The sequence below is a fragment of the Ranitomeya variabilis genome, chromosome 4, assembly GCF_051348905.1.
Source record: "Ranitomeya variabilis isolate aRanVar5 chromosome 4, aRanVar5.hap1, whole genome shotgun sequence".
NCBI classification, from domain to species: Eukaryota; Metazoa; Chordata; class Amphibia; order Anura; family Dendrobatidae; genus Ranitomeya; species Ranitomeya variabilis.
The window spans coordinates 701,947,992-701,965,590 of NC_135235.1; the positions used below are offsets into that span (position 1 = coordinate 701,947,992).

Below are 17,599 nucleotides of genomic sequence, written 5' to 3' on the forward strand. Positions count from 1 at the left end.
AAGTGAAAACCATTCCCGGTGACTACCTCTTGAAGCTCATCAAGAGAATACCAAGGGTGTGCAAAGCAGTCATCAAAGCAAAAGGTGGCTACTTTGAAGAACCTAGAATATAAGACATAATTTCAGTTGTTTCACACTTTTTTGTTAAGTATATAATTCCACATGTATTAATTCATAGTTTTGATGCCTTCAGTGTGAATGTACAATTTTCATAGTCATGAAAATACAGAAAAATCTTTAAATGAGAAGGTGTGTCCAAACTTTTGGTCTGTACTGTACATGATTGATTACCACTTCTGTCTCTGTAAAAACAATCCCCTTTAACCCTTTTCCGACATCGGGTGTAAATGTAAGCTGATACCGGACTCCCTCCCGAAGAAAAACCTAAAATCATGTATCATGTTATCCGAAACAGTCAAAACTAGCCATTTATTGGCAGACTGCAGGCTTCAAACTATATACTTTGTAAGTTTATAAGTCATTCCAGTGTCAGGAATAGATAGTATGTGAAAATACAGTATATACCGTTCAGGGAACACAACTTCCAGAGATCATTTCCATATTCATAGAAAATAATTACACAGATCTCCCAGACATTATGGTTGCTCATATCTCTAGTCTTTGTAATGATATTGCACTCATTCCTTGACAGACTTCAGCATGGCCATTAGTTAGAAGCTGCTAATGATCTTTCGAGCAGGTAAGTTTTCCCTGAGTGGTACATGTTGGGCTGTCTGAAAACTGAATTCAGTCTAGGACAATTTGTCTGCACTACTAATTGACAGCTGTTACAATACCAAACTAGGGCAGTCCCTATAGGAAAAAAAAAACACAATAATTATACTGTACCTTCACATACGTTCTATTCCTGACTGACCGCCACTGGAGTGGCTTATAAACTTACCAAGTATATAGTTTGAAGTCTGGGATCTGCCTATATGTGGCTAGATTTGACTGTTTTGGATAGCATGATACATGATTTTAGTTTTTTTTCTAGTCTCACTTGAATATAGGTCAATATTAAATAAAGTCTCCTGATGAGTCGTCTTTGGTGAGGATGACGCAACCCATAGAAATGAGAGGCTTTGAGAGTGAGTGTGTATACTTCACCTCAATACTGAAACGTGGGGTATATGTTTTTTCTATTAGTCAGCTTCTGACTAACTTTCAGGGGGTGAATTATGGGTATATTTTAACATTTGGAATTAATTAAGCTTAGTTTTATCCTAGTTTTATCCTTTTCTCAGCAAACATGAGGAATGACAAGACACAACCCATTAAAGAAGATCCAATTTTGGTTAAAACGATTCCAACATTCTGAACATAAAAAAGGCTTCTCCCCTATGTGACGTCTCTGATGTTTATTAACAGTTGATTTCCAAGTAAAATATTTCTCACATTAAGCAAATGAAAAAGGCTTCTCCCCTGTGTGACTGCTCTGATGTCTAACAAGATGCGCTTTCTGGTTAAAACATTTCCCACATTCTGAACAGGAGAAAGGCTTCTCCCCTGTGTGGGTTCTCTGGTGGCTATCAAGATGTGCTTTCTGGTAAAAACATTTCCCACATTCTGAACAGGAGAAAGGCTTCTCCCCTGTGTGGGTTCTCTGGTGGCTATCAAGATGTGCTTTCTGGTAAAAACATTTCCCACATTCTGAACAGGAAAAAGGCTTCTCCCCTGCGTGAGTTCTCTGATGTCTAACAAGATGTGCTTTCCGGTTAAAACATTTCCCACATTCTGAACAGGAAAAAGCCTTCTCCCCTGTGTGGATTATCTGGTGCTTAACACAATCTGATTTATTGCTAAAAAGTTTCCCACATTCTGAACAGGAAAAAGGCTTCTCCCCTGTGTGACTGCTCTGATGTCTAACAAGAAGCGCTTTCCAGTTAAAACATTTCCCACATTCTGAACATGAAAAAGTCTTCTCCCCTGTGTGACTGCTCTGATGTCTAACAAGAGCCGATTTCCGGTTAAAACATTTCCCACATTCTGAACAGGAAAAAGGCTTCTCCCCTGTGTGAGTTCTCTGGTGGTTATCAAGAACTGATTTACGGTTAAAACATTTCCAACATTCTGAACAGGAAAAAGGCTTCTCCCCTGTGTGGGTTCTCTGGTGGCTATCAAGATTTGTTTTCCATATAAAACATTTCCCACATTCTGAACAGGAGAAAGGCTTCTCCCCTATGTGGGTTCTCTGGTGGCTATCAAGATGTGCTTTCCGGTTAAAACATTTCCCACATTCTGAACAGGAAAAAGCCTTCTCCCCTGTGTGAGTTATCTGATGTCTAACAAGATGTGCTTTCTGGTTAAAACATTTCCCACATTCTGAACAGGAAAAAGGCTTCTCCCCTGTGTGGGTTCTCTGGTGGCTCTCAAGAACCGATTTCCAGTTAAAACATTTTCCACATTCTGAACAGGAAAAAGCCTTCTCCCTTGTGTGAGTTCTCTGGTGAGTAACAAAATGTGATTTCCATGTAAAATATTTTACACACTCTGAACATGAAAATGACTTCTTTGCTTTAGGAGCAGTTTGTTTTTTAATGCCTCTTTTGTGTCTTTGATTTTCTTTAGCAATTGGTAATGAATCAGAAGATGGGACCTGTTTCATAGGATCAGCTGACAGATCTTTGCTGTGAAGGGATGATGGTATATCCGGAGTAATAGCATTCACTTCTGTTGTATCTTGTAGGATCTCAAGATCATCCGATTTAAAAATTGAAGACGATGTCAGCTGTCCCTCGGATCTCCTGGTACAGTCATCTGCTGAGATAAAAACAATTATTTTTTTAATAAAACATCCTTGAGTTTTATATTTTTGAACATTTCTACTTAAACGGTCCATAATTGCAAAACATGTAAAAAACATTAATTATTTACCAAGACAATGACAGCTCAGTCTAACAGAAAACCTTATTAGATGAACCAGTAGGGTTTGGTGTTAAAACTGTTTGTTCATTCTGCCTCCCAAATATCGAATAAAAAGAAAACAATCAATGTTATGTAGGCGAAAATAATACCAATTCTCATCTCACAAAAAACAAGTCCCCACTCAGGTCCATCATCTGTCAATGGAAAAACAGAGGTTCCCACGCTATTAGTGGCTCAAAGGTTGTAAAGCAACAGGGTTTCTATAAACCAATACAGCAAAATCAGCTCTCACTTCTGAGTCTTGCAGTGTGCTCAAACAACATTTAGGATCCCCGTGTTTAGCAAAATTATGAGAAGAATCCAATTAATTTACAGTGTTTGTCTCCTGGAGCACAATCTGGGCACTATGTGTTGGTAATAAAATGGCAAATGTGTAATTTTCACTCTCCAATATCCACTGCGTGTTAATTTCCGGAAAGTGGCTGTGGAGTCAAAATATTCACTCCTCCTATAGATTATAACCTTCCGTGAATTAATTTATAAAATGGAATTTCTTTATGGGGATTTCAACTACTCTGGTTTTGTCATTTAGTTATATTAGGGCTTCTGTATATGGTGTGTCCAATCTCATCTGGGAAAAAGGGCAGAAGGCTGGAACTCAATTCTTAGGGATATGACGGTGCTAGTGAACGGAGCCGATGATCCCATAAACAATAGAGTATATAATCACTGCACTTGTACAAATTGAGGAATTTTGCTTCAAGTGAAAAATTTAATACAGGTGGCAGGTGAACAGACAGGCAAATTAACGTTTCGGCCAGATACCGACCTGTTTTGTCTGAGTTTGTTTTCAGACACAATACGTGCCAGCATTCAATAAATAGCCACTGGTGTCAGCTTCTGCTGCAATGCTATCCAGCTTTTCCCAAGACACATTCGTGTCTGCATGCACAACTTAACCAGTTATGGTAGATTTTGTCCATTCACTCTTACTCCAACCATCCATATTGACATTTTGTGTTCTAACCTAGAGAAATTTTTCCAAGGGCGGCATTGTGATCAAGGCCATTAACTGGCCGAAACGTTAATTTGCCTGTCTGTTCACCTGCCACCTGTATTAAATTTTTCACTTGAAGCAAAATTCCTCACTTTGTACGAATGCAGTGATTATATACTCTACCAATCTCATCTGGGATCAGTTTGTCCAGCTGGAGTAATCTGTTCCCTACTTCAGTCAATTGGAAAGTACCACACCATACTAAAGCTCAAAGCATATTGCCAGAATCTGCCAGATACAGAGTTGTTCTCCTCTGGTTCAGTCCTCTGTGCTCAGCTTGTGTATTTGTTTACTGTTGTGACCATGGCCCATTTACTGACTACTCTTGTGTCTTCTTATTCTGTCCTTCTGGTTCTGACCTAGCTACCTGACTATTCTTCTTGCCATCTAACACCACAGAATAGCAGTTAACACCATGGGGACCAAGCCTAGGGGTCCCAGTGTAAGTCCAGATTCATGTGTGTTAAAGGGCGAAGAGTAAGGCAATCCTTGGGATATGGAAAGCAGAGAAGATAGTGCCAAGCATGTTCATGATGGACATCTTTTGAGCTGCCAGATGACACAATACATTGTGTCTGCAAACTGTTTCAGCTAGATCTACATGCAAAGAGCGCACCTTCCCTTCTGAACACTGCCATGTGCCCAGACAGTAGTGTACAACCTTACGGTATATAGGGTATTGTGCGAAGGTGGAAAATAATTTGTAAGATCGATTTGTTTTCCTTTATCCTTTGGGAATAATTCCAAAGTGATCACCACATAAAGCGACACACGTCTGATTTAAAAAATGGGGCCTAATTAGGAGCACAAATTTGGCTGCAGGAAGAGGTTAAATCAGAGTGTTTTGGACACTAACTGCTGTAGTCGAAAACAGTGGCTATAGACAATAACACATCTACTGAAATGATCAAACTCAACAGTCTTCATCAGTAATAAAATGAGTTCACCCCGCGCCATGATCTGCCCATGAAAGCATGCCTCGCGTGCGTTTCAATCTGGAGCGCACGGAAGTAAGTTGTAATAATTATAGGGGATACCTCAGGAGACTCTTTGCATGGAACAAGACAACTACAGGACACAGTTTTATAGGTGGTAAAGTCTATATTGTCACACGGTGATTCAAACAGGTGCAGAGAGAAACAAGTCCACAACACTTGGTGTAAATATTAAATGCAGCTTAGCAGTCTATAGGGAACTTCAGAGGAAAATGCAATCACGCAGAAAGTCTATGAAGTACAGTTATTCTTGAGGATACTTGACACGAATAAGTCCTTGTTTTAGTCCAAACACAGATAGATATGCGTATAAGGCAGTTCAAGCAATGTCTTATCTCAACCAGGAAGGCCTTGGTGATAATCTCAGGTTTAAGCAGAGCAGCAACAGCTTACATGTCCAGCAAATGCAGATGGAAGTAAACAGGAGCAGCAGATGATGGAGGATTACTGGAGACTGGTGTATGCAGCAGGAACTCAGAGCAGAGTAGCAGGATCACCACACAGGTTCACAGGAGCAGGCATATAGCCAGGGAGTCACCAGAGTCAGGAGCTGGATGCAAGGCAGAATACTCTAGCACAGACTGAAAGCGGACGTGGAGTTTTATAGCAGGAAGAAACAGTGCACATGAGACCAAAGACGCCATCTTGGAAAAGGGCAGTAATGCACAAAAGGTAATAAAAATGTTCAGAGTCCAGATATAAGTAATGTCTTCTGATGAGCGGCCTGCGCATGCCTCATGTGGATTGCACGGAAGCATGTAAAATAACTTCCGGTTCAAAGTGTCCTACGTCATATCCGTTTGCGCATGAGCAAAAGACCGATGGACGTTACCAGACTGTAGTTCACACTGCGCATACCAGGCGAGAGCAATAGACAAACCGATCGGACCCTATTTTTTGGGGAGCAAAGAATCATATATTGCACTGCCACATAATAAAAGAATCAATAACCCAGGCCACCAGCAATGTATTTTTCCTTTTTGCAATGGTATATCAATAGCCGGGTATTACATTAGCGTCTTGCTGTTTCATTAATATACGTATATTTATTCAATATTATGAGTACCGGTCCTTTAAATGACCTCCCAAAAATCATATAAATATATTATTAAATCCTTACGAGGCAAGGCAGACCATTTGCAGAAATGGATCAATGGTATTAATACATAGAAATCTATGCATTCCTAATAGGAGAAAAATAGTAATTGGCTATTCAATTTCTTAGTGTCCAAAAAACAATAGGGTAGTCTAGACAAAACAGGCAAATGACATCTGCTCATTTATTCCTTTGGGTTGCCGGGAGTCAAGTCTAAATATCCATTCACACTCCCTTCTAAAAATGGTCCTATCATGGTCACCTCCTTTGGGGCCCGGTTTTACGACCTCAAAAATCATAAAGTTGATATTTTCAAAATGTCCTCGATGGACCAACCTCATATGTCAGGCCAAGGGGGTATCCCTATCATTTCTAATGTCTCCTAGATGTTCACTCACTCTTTTTCTAAATTCCCTTTTAGTTATTCCTATATAGTCTCTTGGGCAGGAGAACGTGGCCTTATAGACAACCCCTGAAGTTTTACAATTTGAAAAGTCTCTCTGATAAAAACACTTTCCTGTCGAGGAACTCTCGATCTCTGATTGAGCCACCAGGCCAGCGTATAATAGTTTAATATTTCTGGGCTGCAGGGACCCTTTATTGACAGGTGTGATCTATGTCTAGAGACAGTGGTTCCCTATTGAGGGTTGGGGGCATTATCAGATATCCCATCTAGGGAATAACAGGGACAGCCATTGATGTGGGGGGCTCCACAACGAAAATCCCCTTAGGGTGCCAACCCCCGCTGTAAGGCAGGATCAACACAGTTCAATATTATGGAACTGCAGCAAAAAATAACCCATAAAGGGTTTATTGGTTAGTTTTTGGGTATACACAGTGTGATTTTTTGATTTTCGGTGAGCACATACCACCTCGTGGGTGTTTTTTAACTTTAATTAATCCCTTAATCCCATATGATGTACTATCCCTTCAACGTGACCTGAGACTTAATTCCCAGTGATGGGATAGTACGTCATATGCGATCGGCCACGCTCACGGGGGGATCACGGCCGATCGTGGCCGGGTGTCAGCTGACTATCGCAGCTGACATCCGGCACTATGTTCCAGGAGCGGTCACGGACCGCCCCCGGCACACTAACCCCCGGCACACCGCGATCAAACATGATCGCAGTGTTCCGGCGGTATAGGGAAGCATCGCGCAGGGAGGGGGCTACCTGCGGGCTTCCCTGAGACCCTCGGAGCAACGCGATGTGATCGCGTTGCTCCGAGCGTCTCTTACCTCCTCTCCCTGCAAGCCCCGGATCCAAAATGGCCACGGGGCTGCATCCGGGTCCTGCAGGGAGGTGGCTTACCAACCCCCCGCTGTAAGTCAGATAGCTGATCTGACAGAGTGCTGTGCAAACTGTCAGATCAGCGATCTGGGATGTCCCCCCCTGGGACAAAGTAAAAAAGTTACAAAAAAAAATTTCCACATGTGTAAAAAAAAAAAAAATTCCTAAATAAAGAAAAAAATATATATATTATTCCCATAAATACATTTCTTTATCTAAATAAAATAAAAAAAAACAATAAAAGTACACATATTCAGTATCGCCGCGTCCGTAATGACCCGACCTATAAAACTGTCCCCCTAGTTAAGCCCTTCAGTGAACACCGTTAAAAAAAAAAAAAAAAAAACACGAGGCAAAAAAACAACGCTTTATTATCATACTGCTGAACAAAAAGTGGAATAACACACGATCAAAAAGACAGATATAAATAACCATGGTACCGCTGAAAACATCATCTTGTCCTGCAAAAAACGAGCCGCCATGCAGCATCATGAGCGAAAAAATAAAAAAGTTATAGTCCTCAGAATAAAGCGATGCCAAAATAATTATTTTTTCTCTAAAATAGTTTTTATCGTATAAAAGCGCCAAATCATAAAAAAAGATGTGAATGAGGTATCGCTGTAATCATACTGACCCAAAGAACAAAACTGCTTTATCAATTTTACAAAACGTGGAATGGTATAAACGGCCCCCTCAAAAGAAATTCATGAATAGCTGGTTTTTGGTCATTCTACCTCACAAAAATCAGAATAAAAAGCGATCAAAAAATGTCACGTGCCCGAAAATGTTAACAATAAAAATGTCAACTCGTCCCGCAAAAAACAAGACCTCACATGACTCTGTGGACCAAAATATCGAAAAATTATAGGTCTCAAAATGTGGAGACACAAAAACTTTTTTGCTATAAAAATCGTCTTTTAGTGTGTGACAGCTGCCAATCATAAAAATCTGCTATAAAAAAAGCTATAAAAGTAAATCAAACCCCCCTTCATCACCCCCTTAGTTAGAGAAAAATACGAAAATTAATTTTTTTTTATTTATTTCCATTTTCCCGTTAGGGTTAAGGTTAGGGCTAGGGTTAGGGCTAGGGTTAGAGCTAGGGTTAGAGCTAGGGTTAGAGCTAGGGTTAGAGCTAGGGTTAGGGTTAGGGTTGGGGCTAAAGATAGGGTTAGGGTTTGGATTACATTTACTGTTGAGATTAGAGTAAGGGGTGTGTCAGGGTTAGGGGTGTGTTTAGGGTTACTGTTGGGATTAGGGTTAGGGGCATGTTTGGATTAGGGTTTCAGTTAGTATTGGGGAGTTTCCACTGTTTAGGCACTGTTTAGGCACATCAGGGGCTCTCCAAACGCGACATGGCGTCCGATCTCAATTCCAGCCAATTCTGTGTTGAAAAAGTAAAACAGTGCTCCTTCCCTTCCGAGCTCTCCCGTGCGCCCAAACAGGGGTTTATCCCAACATATGGGGTATTAGCGTACTCGGGACAAATTGGACAACAAGTTTTGGGGTCCAAGTTCTCTTGTTACCCTTGGAAAATAAAAATTTGGGGGGCTACAAATCATTTTTGTGGGAAAAAAAGGATTTTTTATTTTCACGGCTCTGTGTTATAAACTGTAGTGAAACACTTAGGGGTTCAAAGTTCTCACAACACATCTAGATAAGTTCATTGGGAGGTCTAGTTTCCAATATGGGGTCACTTATGGGGGTTTCTACTGTTTGGGTACATCAGGGGCACTGCAAATGCCACGTGACGCCTGCAGACCAATTTATCTATGTCTGCATTCCAAATGGCGCTCCTTCCCTTCCGAGCTCTGTCATGCGCCCAAATGGTGGTTCCCCCCCACATATGGGGTATCAGCGTACTCAGGACAAATTGGACAAATACTTTTGGGGTCCAATTTATCCTGTTACTCTTGTGAAAATACAAAACTGGGGGCTAAAAAATCATTTTTGTGAAAAAAAAAAAGAATTTTTATTTTCACAGCTCTGCGTTATAAACTGTAGTGAAACACTTGGGGGTTCAAAGCTCTCAAAACACATCTAGATAAGTTCCTTAGGTTGTCTACTTTCCAAAATGGTGTCACTTATGGGGGGTTTGAATGTTTAGGCACATCAGGGGCTCTCCAAACGCAACATGGCGTCCCATCTCAATTTCAGTCAATTTTGCATTGAAAAGTCAAATGGCGCTCCTTCCCTTCCGAGCTCTGCCATGCACCCAAACAGTGGTTTACCCCCACATATGGGGTATCAGCGTACTCAGAACAAATTTTACAACAAGTTTTGGGGTCCATTTTCTCCTGCTACCCTTGGTAAAATAAAACAAATTGGAGCTGAAATAAATTTTGTGTGAAAAAAAGTTAAATGTTCATTTTTATTTAAACATTCCAAAAATTCCTGTGAAACACCTGAAGGGTTAATAAACTTCTTGAATGTGGTTTTGAGCACCTTGAGGGGTGCAGTTTTTAGAATGGTGTCACACTTGGGTATTTTCTATCATATAGACCCCTCAAAATTACTTCAAATGAGATGTGTTCCTTAAAAAGAAATGGTGTTGTAAAAATGAGAAATTGCTGGTCAATTTTTAACCCTTATAACTCCCTAACAAAAAAAAAATGTTGGTTCCAAAATTGTGCTGATGTAAAGTAGACATGTGGGAAATGTTACTTATTAAGTATTTTGCGTGACATATGTCTGTGATTTAAGGGCATAAAAATTCAAAGTTGGAAAATTGCGAAATTTTCAAAATTTTCACCAAATTTCCATTTTTTTCACAAATAAACGCAAGTTATATCGAAGAAATTTTACCACTAACATGAAGTACAATATCTCACGAGAAAACAGTGTCAGAATCGCCAAGATCCGTTGAAGCGTTCCAGAGTTATAATTTCATAAAGGGACAGTGGTCAGAATTGTAAAAATTGGCCCGGTCATTAACGTGCAAACCACCCTTGGGGGTAAAGGGGTTAAAATAAAAAATCATGATATTCTCACCTTCCGGCATCCCCGGCAGCCTTCCCGCTCCTCGCGATGCTCCCGTTCCCAGTAATGCCTTGCGGCAATGACCTGTGATGACGTAGTGGTCTCTCCAGACTGCTACATCATCTGGGGTCATTGTCGCAAGGCATTATTGGGTACGGAAGCATCGCGAGGAGCGGGAAGACAGCTGGGGAGGCCGGAAGGTGAGAATATCATGATTTTTAATTTTTTTAACATTCTATCTTTTTACTATGGATGACGCATAGGCATTGACCAACCTGTCAATCAGATTTCCAAGCGATGCTACAGATCGCTTGGAAAACGCTAGCATTCTGCAAGCTAATTACGCTTGTAAAACGCCAGTGTTTAGCGGGAAAACGCATGCCAATTCCACATGCGATATACCCGCGGCAGGAGTTGCAAAATTTCAGCAGCAATTCTTCAACATGTGCACTAAGCCTAAACCAGAGTTGCACTCATTTATGATGGACCATTGGAGCTACTATGAGTCCTGACCAGAAGAGTAGAGAAAGTATTAGTGCTCCTCATTTCAGGAGAGATTGTGCAGTAATCTGAATTCCTTAGGATTGAAAATATAATGGAATTTATGATGTGGAGTGAATCCATGAAACCAGGGCTGGAGCCATGCCAACATCTCCTACAGGGGTGAATAAATGTATGTTACAGCCATCAGCCACGCACAGTTTAGAGATGTATCATGGCACAGGTGTAAAGGTTTTTATGTAGATTATCACAATCCTCCTTGAAATTAGTTAGTTTTAATACAAATTGAAAAGTCAGGATAAAGGGAAACTCTGTTGTAATTGTACAGAAATTCACACTTGGCCCCACTGCACATTTAATGTTGTTGATCAAAAAAGTGAAGTTTGGCCAGAAATACTGCACCTGGTCTTATAGGGACCATATGAGCACATTCAGCAGCACAGAAGGGAGAGAAGGTAGATTCATCCAATAAGATATCAGGGATCTAGGAAGCCAACAGCATCATTACCCTCCGCTTTATCTTACCGGCCAATCATAATACTTTTCAAGTGATTTTCTAACTTGTCAGCACATTGTACGTACACTGTAATTTGGCTTTGTAGTTTACAGATCTGAGCAGATAACGGTCAGCGTCTTCTAATCCCAGGGGGAAGGTGGATCCTCCAGGTTGTAAGATCTATAGAAAGTGGCTTTCAATGACCAAAGTCATTTGAACAGTTTTGGTGGAGGAGAATGTTGTGGTCTAGAGGCAAAATGGTGATCACACGATTGTGATACGGCCGCACTACACCACCGATAAAGCAGCCACAGCCGGTGACTGAGAAGAATATGTGACTTCTCTGCATTTAGTGGTTACTACTCACCTGGGTAGCCATATGTAGGAATCTCCTCTTTACACCGCTCATCACACCTCACATATGTCTCTGTAGTATTAATAGGGGTCAGATCTTCACCCTGAAACAAATATTGTAAAAGTCACAGACAGATGGAGAAGTCACATCTATGATCAGCTCTAATCCTGCCATCTCCACCGTTCTCATTACACAAGTATAAAACATATAATACTGGTGGATAAAACAAGACTGAGCACAAGACCTTCACAGCCATCTACACATCATAGGAGACATCTCATGATACCTTCTCTCCATCTACCTGATGATCCTGAGGAACATTAGGATCTTCTTGTTTACAGTCCTGTGGAAGAAGAGGACGGGGACATCTCTCTGGTGTTGTCCTCTTACTGGATAGATCTAGAGGAAACACATACGGGGACTGAATTCATTATTTACATACAGATCATTATAGGCCGTGTGTGTTTAGTCCTGTCTATTACCTGGTGATGTGAGGGGCTGGGGAACCTCCATCATGACATCCTTGTACAGATCTTTGTGTCCTTCTAAATACTCCCACTCCTCCATGGAGAAATAGACGGCGACATCCTGACATCTTATAGGAACCTGTCACATACAAAGATACCGTCATCCCCCCGATCCCTTCATAGCGTTACTGTATAATGTCCCAGCATTCCCAGCAGTGTCACCTCTCCAGTCAGCAGCTCAATCATCTTGTAGGTGAGTTCTAGGATCTTCTGGTGATTGATGTCCTCATGTATAAGGGGTTGAGGTGGAGGCCCAGTGATTGGGCTCAGTGGTCTTCCCCATCGCTCAGGCACAGGGTCCTGACAGCGCTCACTAGAGGTCTTCTTCACCACTGTGTAATCCTGGTTATGGAGAGACACATTAATAAATCTCACTACAGACATTTCCAGACTCCTCACCTCTCCAGTTCTGTCCATCTGTTATTCCCATAGATGAGAATGGTGTAATGTGACGTCATCGGAATCTCTCACCTCTCCAGTAAGCCGGAAGAGGATCTCTAGGGTGAGGTGTAATATCCTCTCCACCATCTTGTCTCTGTCCATATCCATCTTTGATGGGTAAATCAGAAAAATTCTCTTATATAGAAGATCTTCACTGAGAGGATCCGACATTGTAGAGACCTGAATGAGAAGAAGATGAGCCGATGTAACATCATAAGAATCCTGTGTAATAATACAATTACTGGAGATAATAAGGGAAACATGAGGAGATTTATTATTTTACAGTATTTAGTTTCCTTCTTTAGATCTACTAATAAAACCTATATATTTAGGCCACAGACAACAAGCAGTTTCTTCCTCGGAGTCGGCAGCTGAATACGTTCCTCATAGACTCATCTTCCATAACGCTAATTCTCGTCTCATTTACCGACCCTGGAATCGGCATTAGCAATACTGCAGGAGATATTCATTACACGTGACAGGAGAAATAACGACTTCATGATGAGGACGACATCTTTATCTTCTACTATGGCTCCAAAAACAGATTTGTCCAGAGTCTGTCACTGACTCCATCCCCACCGGCCTCTATATGAAGGTTTCCCGTCTTCCCCGCACTGTAATCTTCTATCACGTTAGATCTCAGGTCTGATTCACACACAGAAGTTTGAGGCTTTTATAAAAGATTTTTTTGTAAGAACAACAAGTTTATAAATATAATGGAGGTTTTTTTGGCATTTTTCTGTAGGCTTTCAGATGTTACATGAAAACACCCAAACAAAACAGGTGTTAACATGTTACAAAAATAAAATTAGGACTGGAGGTTGTAGGAAAACATTGCACTGTGTCTGTGGGGGATGTTGGTACTGAGGGAACATTACACTGTGGGCATCAACAATGGGGGTAAGTGAGGATTTACTATCTATTGGTTTAGGTGGTAGAATATTGTGTGGGGGAATGGAGGAACTGGGGGAACATTATACTGTGTGGGGGCCCCGTACTATGAGAGTAAGCGCTGCTTTTCACTTGCGAAAAATACGTCCGAGTCTCGTAGGTTAAAACCCTGCTCTGGCACCGGCACTCCAGAGCGGAGCGTGCGGCCGCATAGCAATACATGGAGCCGCACGCTCCGCTTTGGAGTGCCGGCACCAGAGCAGGGTTTTAACCTGCGTGACTCGGATGTATTTCTCGCAAGTGAAAAGGAGCCCTAATACATGTTTGCTTGGTTCTCGTCTTTCATAGTTGGGTCGTTTGTATCTGTCAGCGGAAAAGGAACAAAACCATTGTGATTCTTATAAGGAGACAACACAAACCCCCTAAATATAACATTTTATAACAACCCCACAATCTGTGACTCTTCAGGGTAAATCGCTCTCTCCCCATTGGATTAGAGCTGATACTATGAAGCTAAAGGGACTAAACAGACTTTCTGTCACCTCCATAAAGGGGCACTTTTCCGTGTTTGTCAGAACTGTCCGAGGATTATTAGAGGGGATAGTTTCCCTCCCAATTAGCAGGGACAGGAGGATATTGGGGTCTTTACCTGCTACAGTTCTGGTGTGTGGACCCTCCACCTGCAGAGCCGCACAGGACCTGTGATGAGGTCACAGGAGGGGAGGAGTCAGGGGTCACATGATCAGGGGCCTCAGTGTATGCAGGACTCTGCTGTGCTTGTTGTCATGGTGCTGGATGAGGGGAAGTTTATGTGTGGGGTCAGGAGGGGTTTACAGTGAGGATGTAGCAGAGCCGTCAGCCGTGTGTGTACGAGGTGTATGGAGCGGAGCCGTGTGTGTACGAGGTGTACGGAGCGGAGCCGTGTGTGTACGAGGTGTACGGAGCGGAGCTGTGTGTGTCGGAGGTGTACGGAGCGGAGCCGTGTGTATGAGGTGTAGGGAGCGAAGCAATGTGTGTGGGGGGCGTATAGAGTGGAGCCGCGTGTGTATGAGGTGTATGGAATGGAGCCGTGTGGTTACGAGTTGTATGCAGTGGAGCAGTGTATGTACGGAGCCGAGCTTTGTTCAATGTTTTGGTTCGTTTAGGCTAATTTCCCACTAGCATCATGCACTGCACGTCGCTATGCGTCATTTTGTAGAAAAAACACATCCTGCAAAAGTGCTTGCAGGATGCGTTTTCTTCCCATAGACTTGCAGCCACAGCCAGCTCAGCGACAGCCACAGGTGCACTGAACCTCGTCTTTCCAGAAAAGGAAAGATGGGCATTGCAGCTCCTTAAAATTGTAATCTTTATCCATTTTAAAATCAATGTAATTGGCAAAATCCTCAGATGATGTGGACGCACACGGAGGGGAGGATGTCCAGAGACGCGTTTCGTTCTATAGATAGATCTTTGTCACAGCTAAACTGTGATCAACAGCATGAGATCCATATAGTGCATGCCGACCAAGCAAATATAAGCCACTAGTGTCAGATGACTTAATGGTAAGGTCCTGCAAGGTCTATATGAACGCATGGTTTCAAATTACAAACTATTACATTGTACTGACATGCTGTGAACAAAAATGTTAAAAACAGTCATCTTGGATTAAAATAACACATTGAAATAACAACAATTCACCATTAATGATGAAATATGATCTTGTTTCGTCTGTTTACGCCAGTAGGAAATCTAGTTTCTAAATTATAAATCCAAAAAGCCTCGCGCGTAAGAAGACGTCTTTTTACATCTCCTCCTCGCCGAGGATTTTTAACCTGCTCTAAACCCGTGACTTTTAAGGAAGATGTATTACTGGAATGGTGAGATATAAACTGTTTAGCTGCCGTAGAGATGTTACGATTCGTGCTATTATTATTTACTATTTCCCTAATATGTTCGGATATACGAGTCTTTGATTTTCTTGTAGGGCAACCTATGTATGATAGTTGGCAGTTGGTACACTCTATTCTGTAAATAAAGGCTTTACTGGTTTAAATAAAGGTTTTACTGGTTTGGGCATGTTTACATGTTTTGCACTCAAGAGTGCCCCATTTGCTTGCATTCCAACCAAGTTCTTGAGGAAGGTTTTGACTGGAATATTCTTGGGGAAATAGCATTCCCAATAGTAGGAGCTCTTCTAGCTACTACTCTGACACCTGAATATTAGCAAGGATTTGATCTTCATATAATATGGGCAAGCATGAATTGATTATAATTTTATTAAATTGAGGGCTAGATCATAAGCAAACATAAGGTTTATGTGCTCCTTCCCTGTTTTTTTTTCTCCGCGTCACTTCAAATTTAGGTTTGATCAGATCTTCCCTCTTCTTATTGGTAACTATCATTTTGTTTTTTTCATTTCTTATGTAGAATCCATATCTGCCTCATTGCTACAATTCCCTTTTGAGTCTGGTATACTCTCCCACCAGAATACATTTTATTGTATGATTTGGATGACTACTGAGAGCATGTAGGATAGTATTCCCACTTAAGGGTTTGCAGTGCATTTTACTTGAAATGTGTGACCTACTTCCCCTTGAAGATCCAGATCTAGGAAAGATATGTGATGATTATCTTGCCTATATGTAAACCTAATGGTATAATTATTAGAGTTAATGTAATTAACAAATTCTGGTATGGCAGATACATCGTCCTCCATATTATGAGGACGTCATCGATGTATCTGCCATACCAAACTAGATCTTGAGAAAAGGGATTACATATGGAATAAACATATTCCAATTCCCAATATGCCATTGCAAGGTTTGCAAGTGACGGGGAGTGTTTAGCCCCCATGGGAACGCCCGCTTTTTGTAAACAAAAAACAAATTATGTGTTAACAAGAAAAAAATAACCTGTAACAAAAAATTAAATAGATCTTCTGAGGATTGACTGAAATTTTTGAGATGAAATTGAAGAGCTTGTTCATGGGGAACACAGGTATACAACAAAACAACATCACAGCATAGCTATGAGAAATTGTTCAGCCATGTTTTTTAGAAAAAAAACCTCTCAAAACATCTCTGGAGTCTTTTATATATCCAGGTAATTTCTGCTCCAGAGGTTGTAACAAAGAGTCAGCCCATTCACAAAGATATTCATTTATTGATCTGAATCCTGATATGATAGGTCTCGTAGGAGGAATTCCAGTACTTTTGTGTACTTTTGTAAGACCATATAGAATTGGAAGAACTGGATTCGATACAATTAGAAAGTCAGCCTGCTTTTTGTCAAGCACACCCAAACTTATCCCTTCAAGAACAATTTTACTAATTTCTTCATTAAACTTACCGTATTTTTTGGCATATAAGACGCACTTTTTCCCCAAAAAAATTGTGAGGAAAATGGGGGGTGCGTCTTATATGCGGAACGCAGGCTTACCGGCATTGTGGCGGCGACAGAGGTGCGGGCATGATGTGGCACGGTGAGCTGTATGGCGTGAGCAGGTCCCATCCATATTTGAGGTGAATCCGCGGCCCGGTATTGATGGAGAGCAGCAGCGCTGGTGAGTTACGGTATTTTCCGGTGGCGGCGGCCATCTTGCTGAGGCCGCGCATGCGCAGATTCACTACTCTGCGTCCCAGGGCTTCAGGAAAATGGCCGCGGGAGGCCACGCGTGCGCAGATGGAGATCGCGGCGGCCATTTTCCTGAAGCCCTGAGACGCAGAGTAGTGAATCTGCGCACGCGCGGCCTCAGCAAGATGGCCGCCGCCACCGGAAAATACCGTAACTCACCAGCGCTGCTGCTCTCCATCAATACCGGGCCGCGGATTCACCTCAAATATGGATGGGACCTGCTCACGCCATACAGCTCACCGTGCCACATCATGCCTGCACCTCTGTCGCCGCCACAATGCCGGTAATCCCGCCGCCACCAGGAAAACCACCCAGCTCTGCTGCTCTCCTTCACTACTGCTGTGGCGTCACCTCAAATGTGGAAGGGACCCTGGCCGCTGCCACCTGAGGAAGTGACCGCACGTCTGCCACCGCCACAGCAACCTCCCCATGGACACCAGGCCATGGCGTCGCACACCTAAGCAGGATGGGACCCTGCTCAGGTGCACG

General features: G+C 42.0%; 2 protein-coding genes across 2 annotated transcripts in view; both read right to left on the reverse strand.

Moving 5' to 3' along the window:
* Window positions 1-17,599, reverse strand: part of LOC143766427 (uncharacterized) — a 473,765-nt gene that overhangs the window by 439,767 nt on the left and 16,399 nt on the right. The window lies entirely within an intron of this gene.
* On the reverse strand, window positions 925-14,167 carry LOC143766441 (uncharacterized). Its single transcript, XM_077254135.1, has 7 exons — window positions 14,145-14,167; window positions 12,635-12,845; window positions 12,326-12,505; window positions 12,119-12,242; window positions 11,938-12,035; window positions 11,649-11,739; window positions 925-2,763 (listed from the first exon to the last, which is right to left on the reverse strand). Exons 2-7 carry the CDS (start codon window positions 12,773-12,775, stop codon window positions 1,400-1,402), a joined length of 1,998 nt encoding a protein of 665 aa, XP_077110250.1. The 5' UTR covers window positions 12,776-12,845; window positions 14,145-14,167; the 3' UTR covers window positions 925-1,399.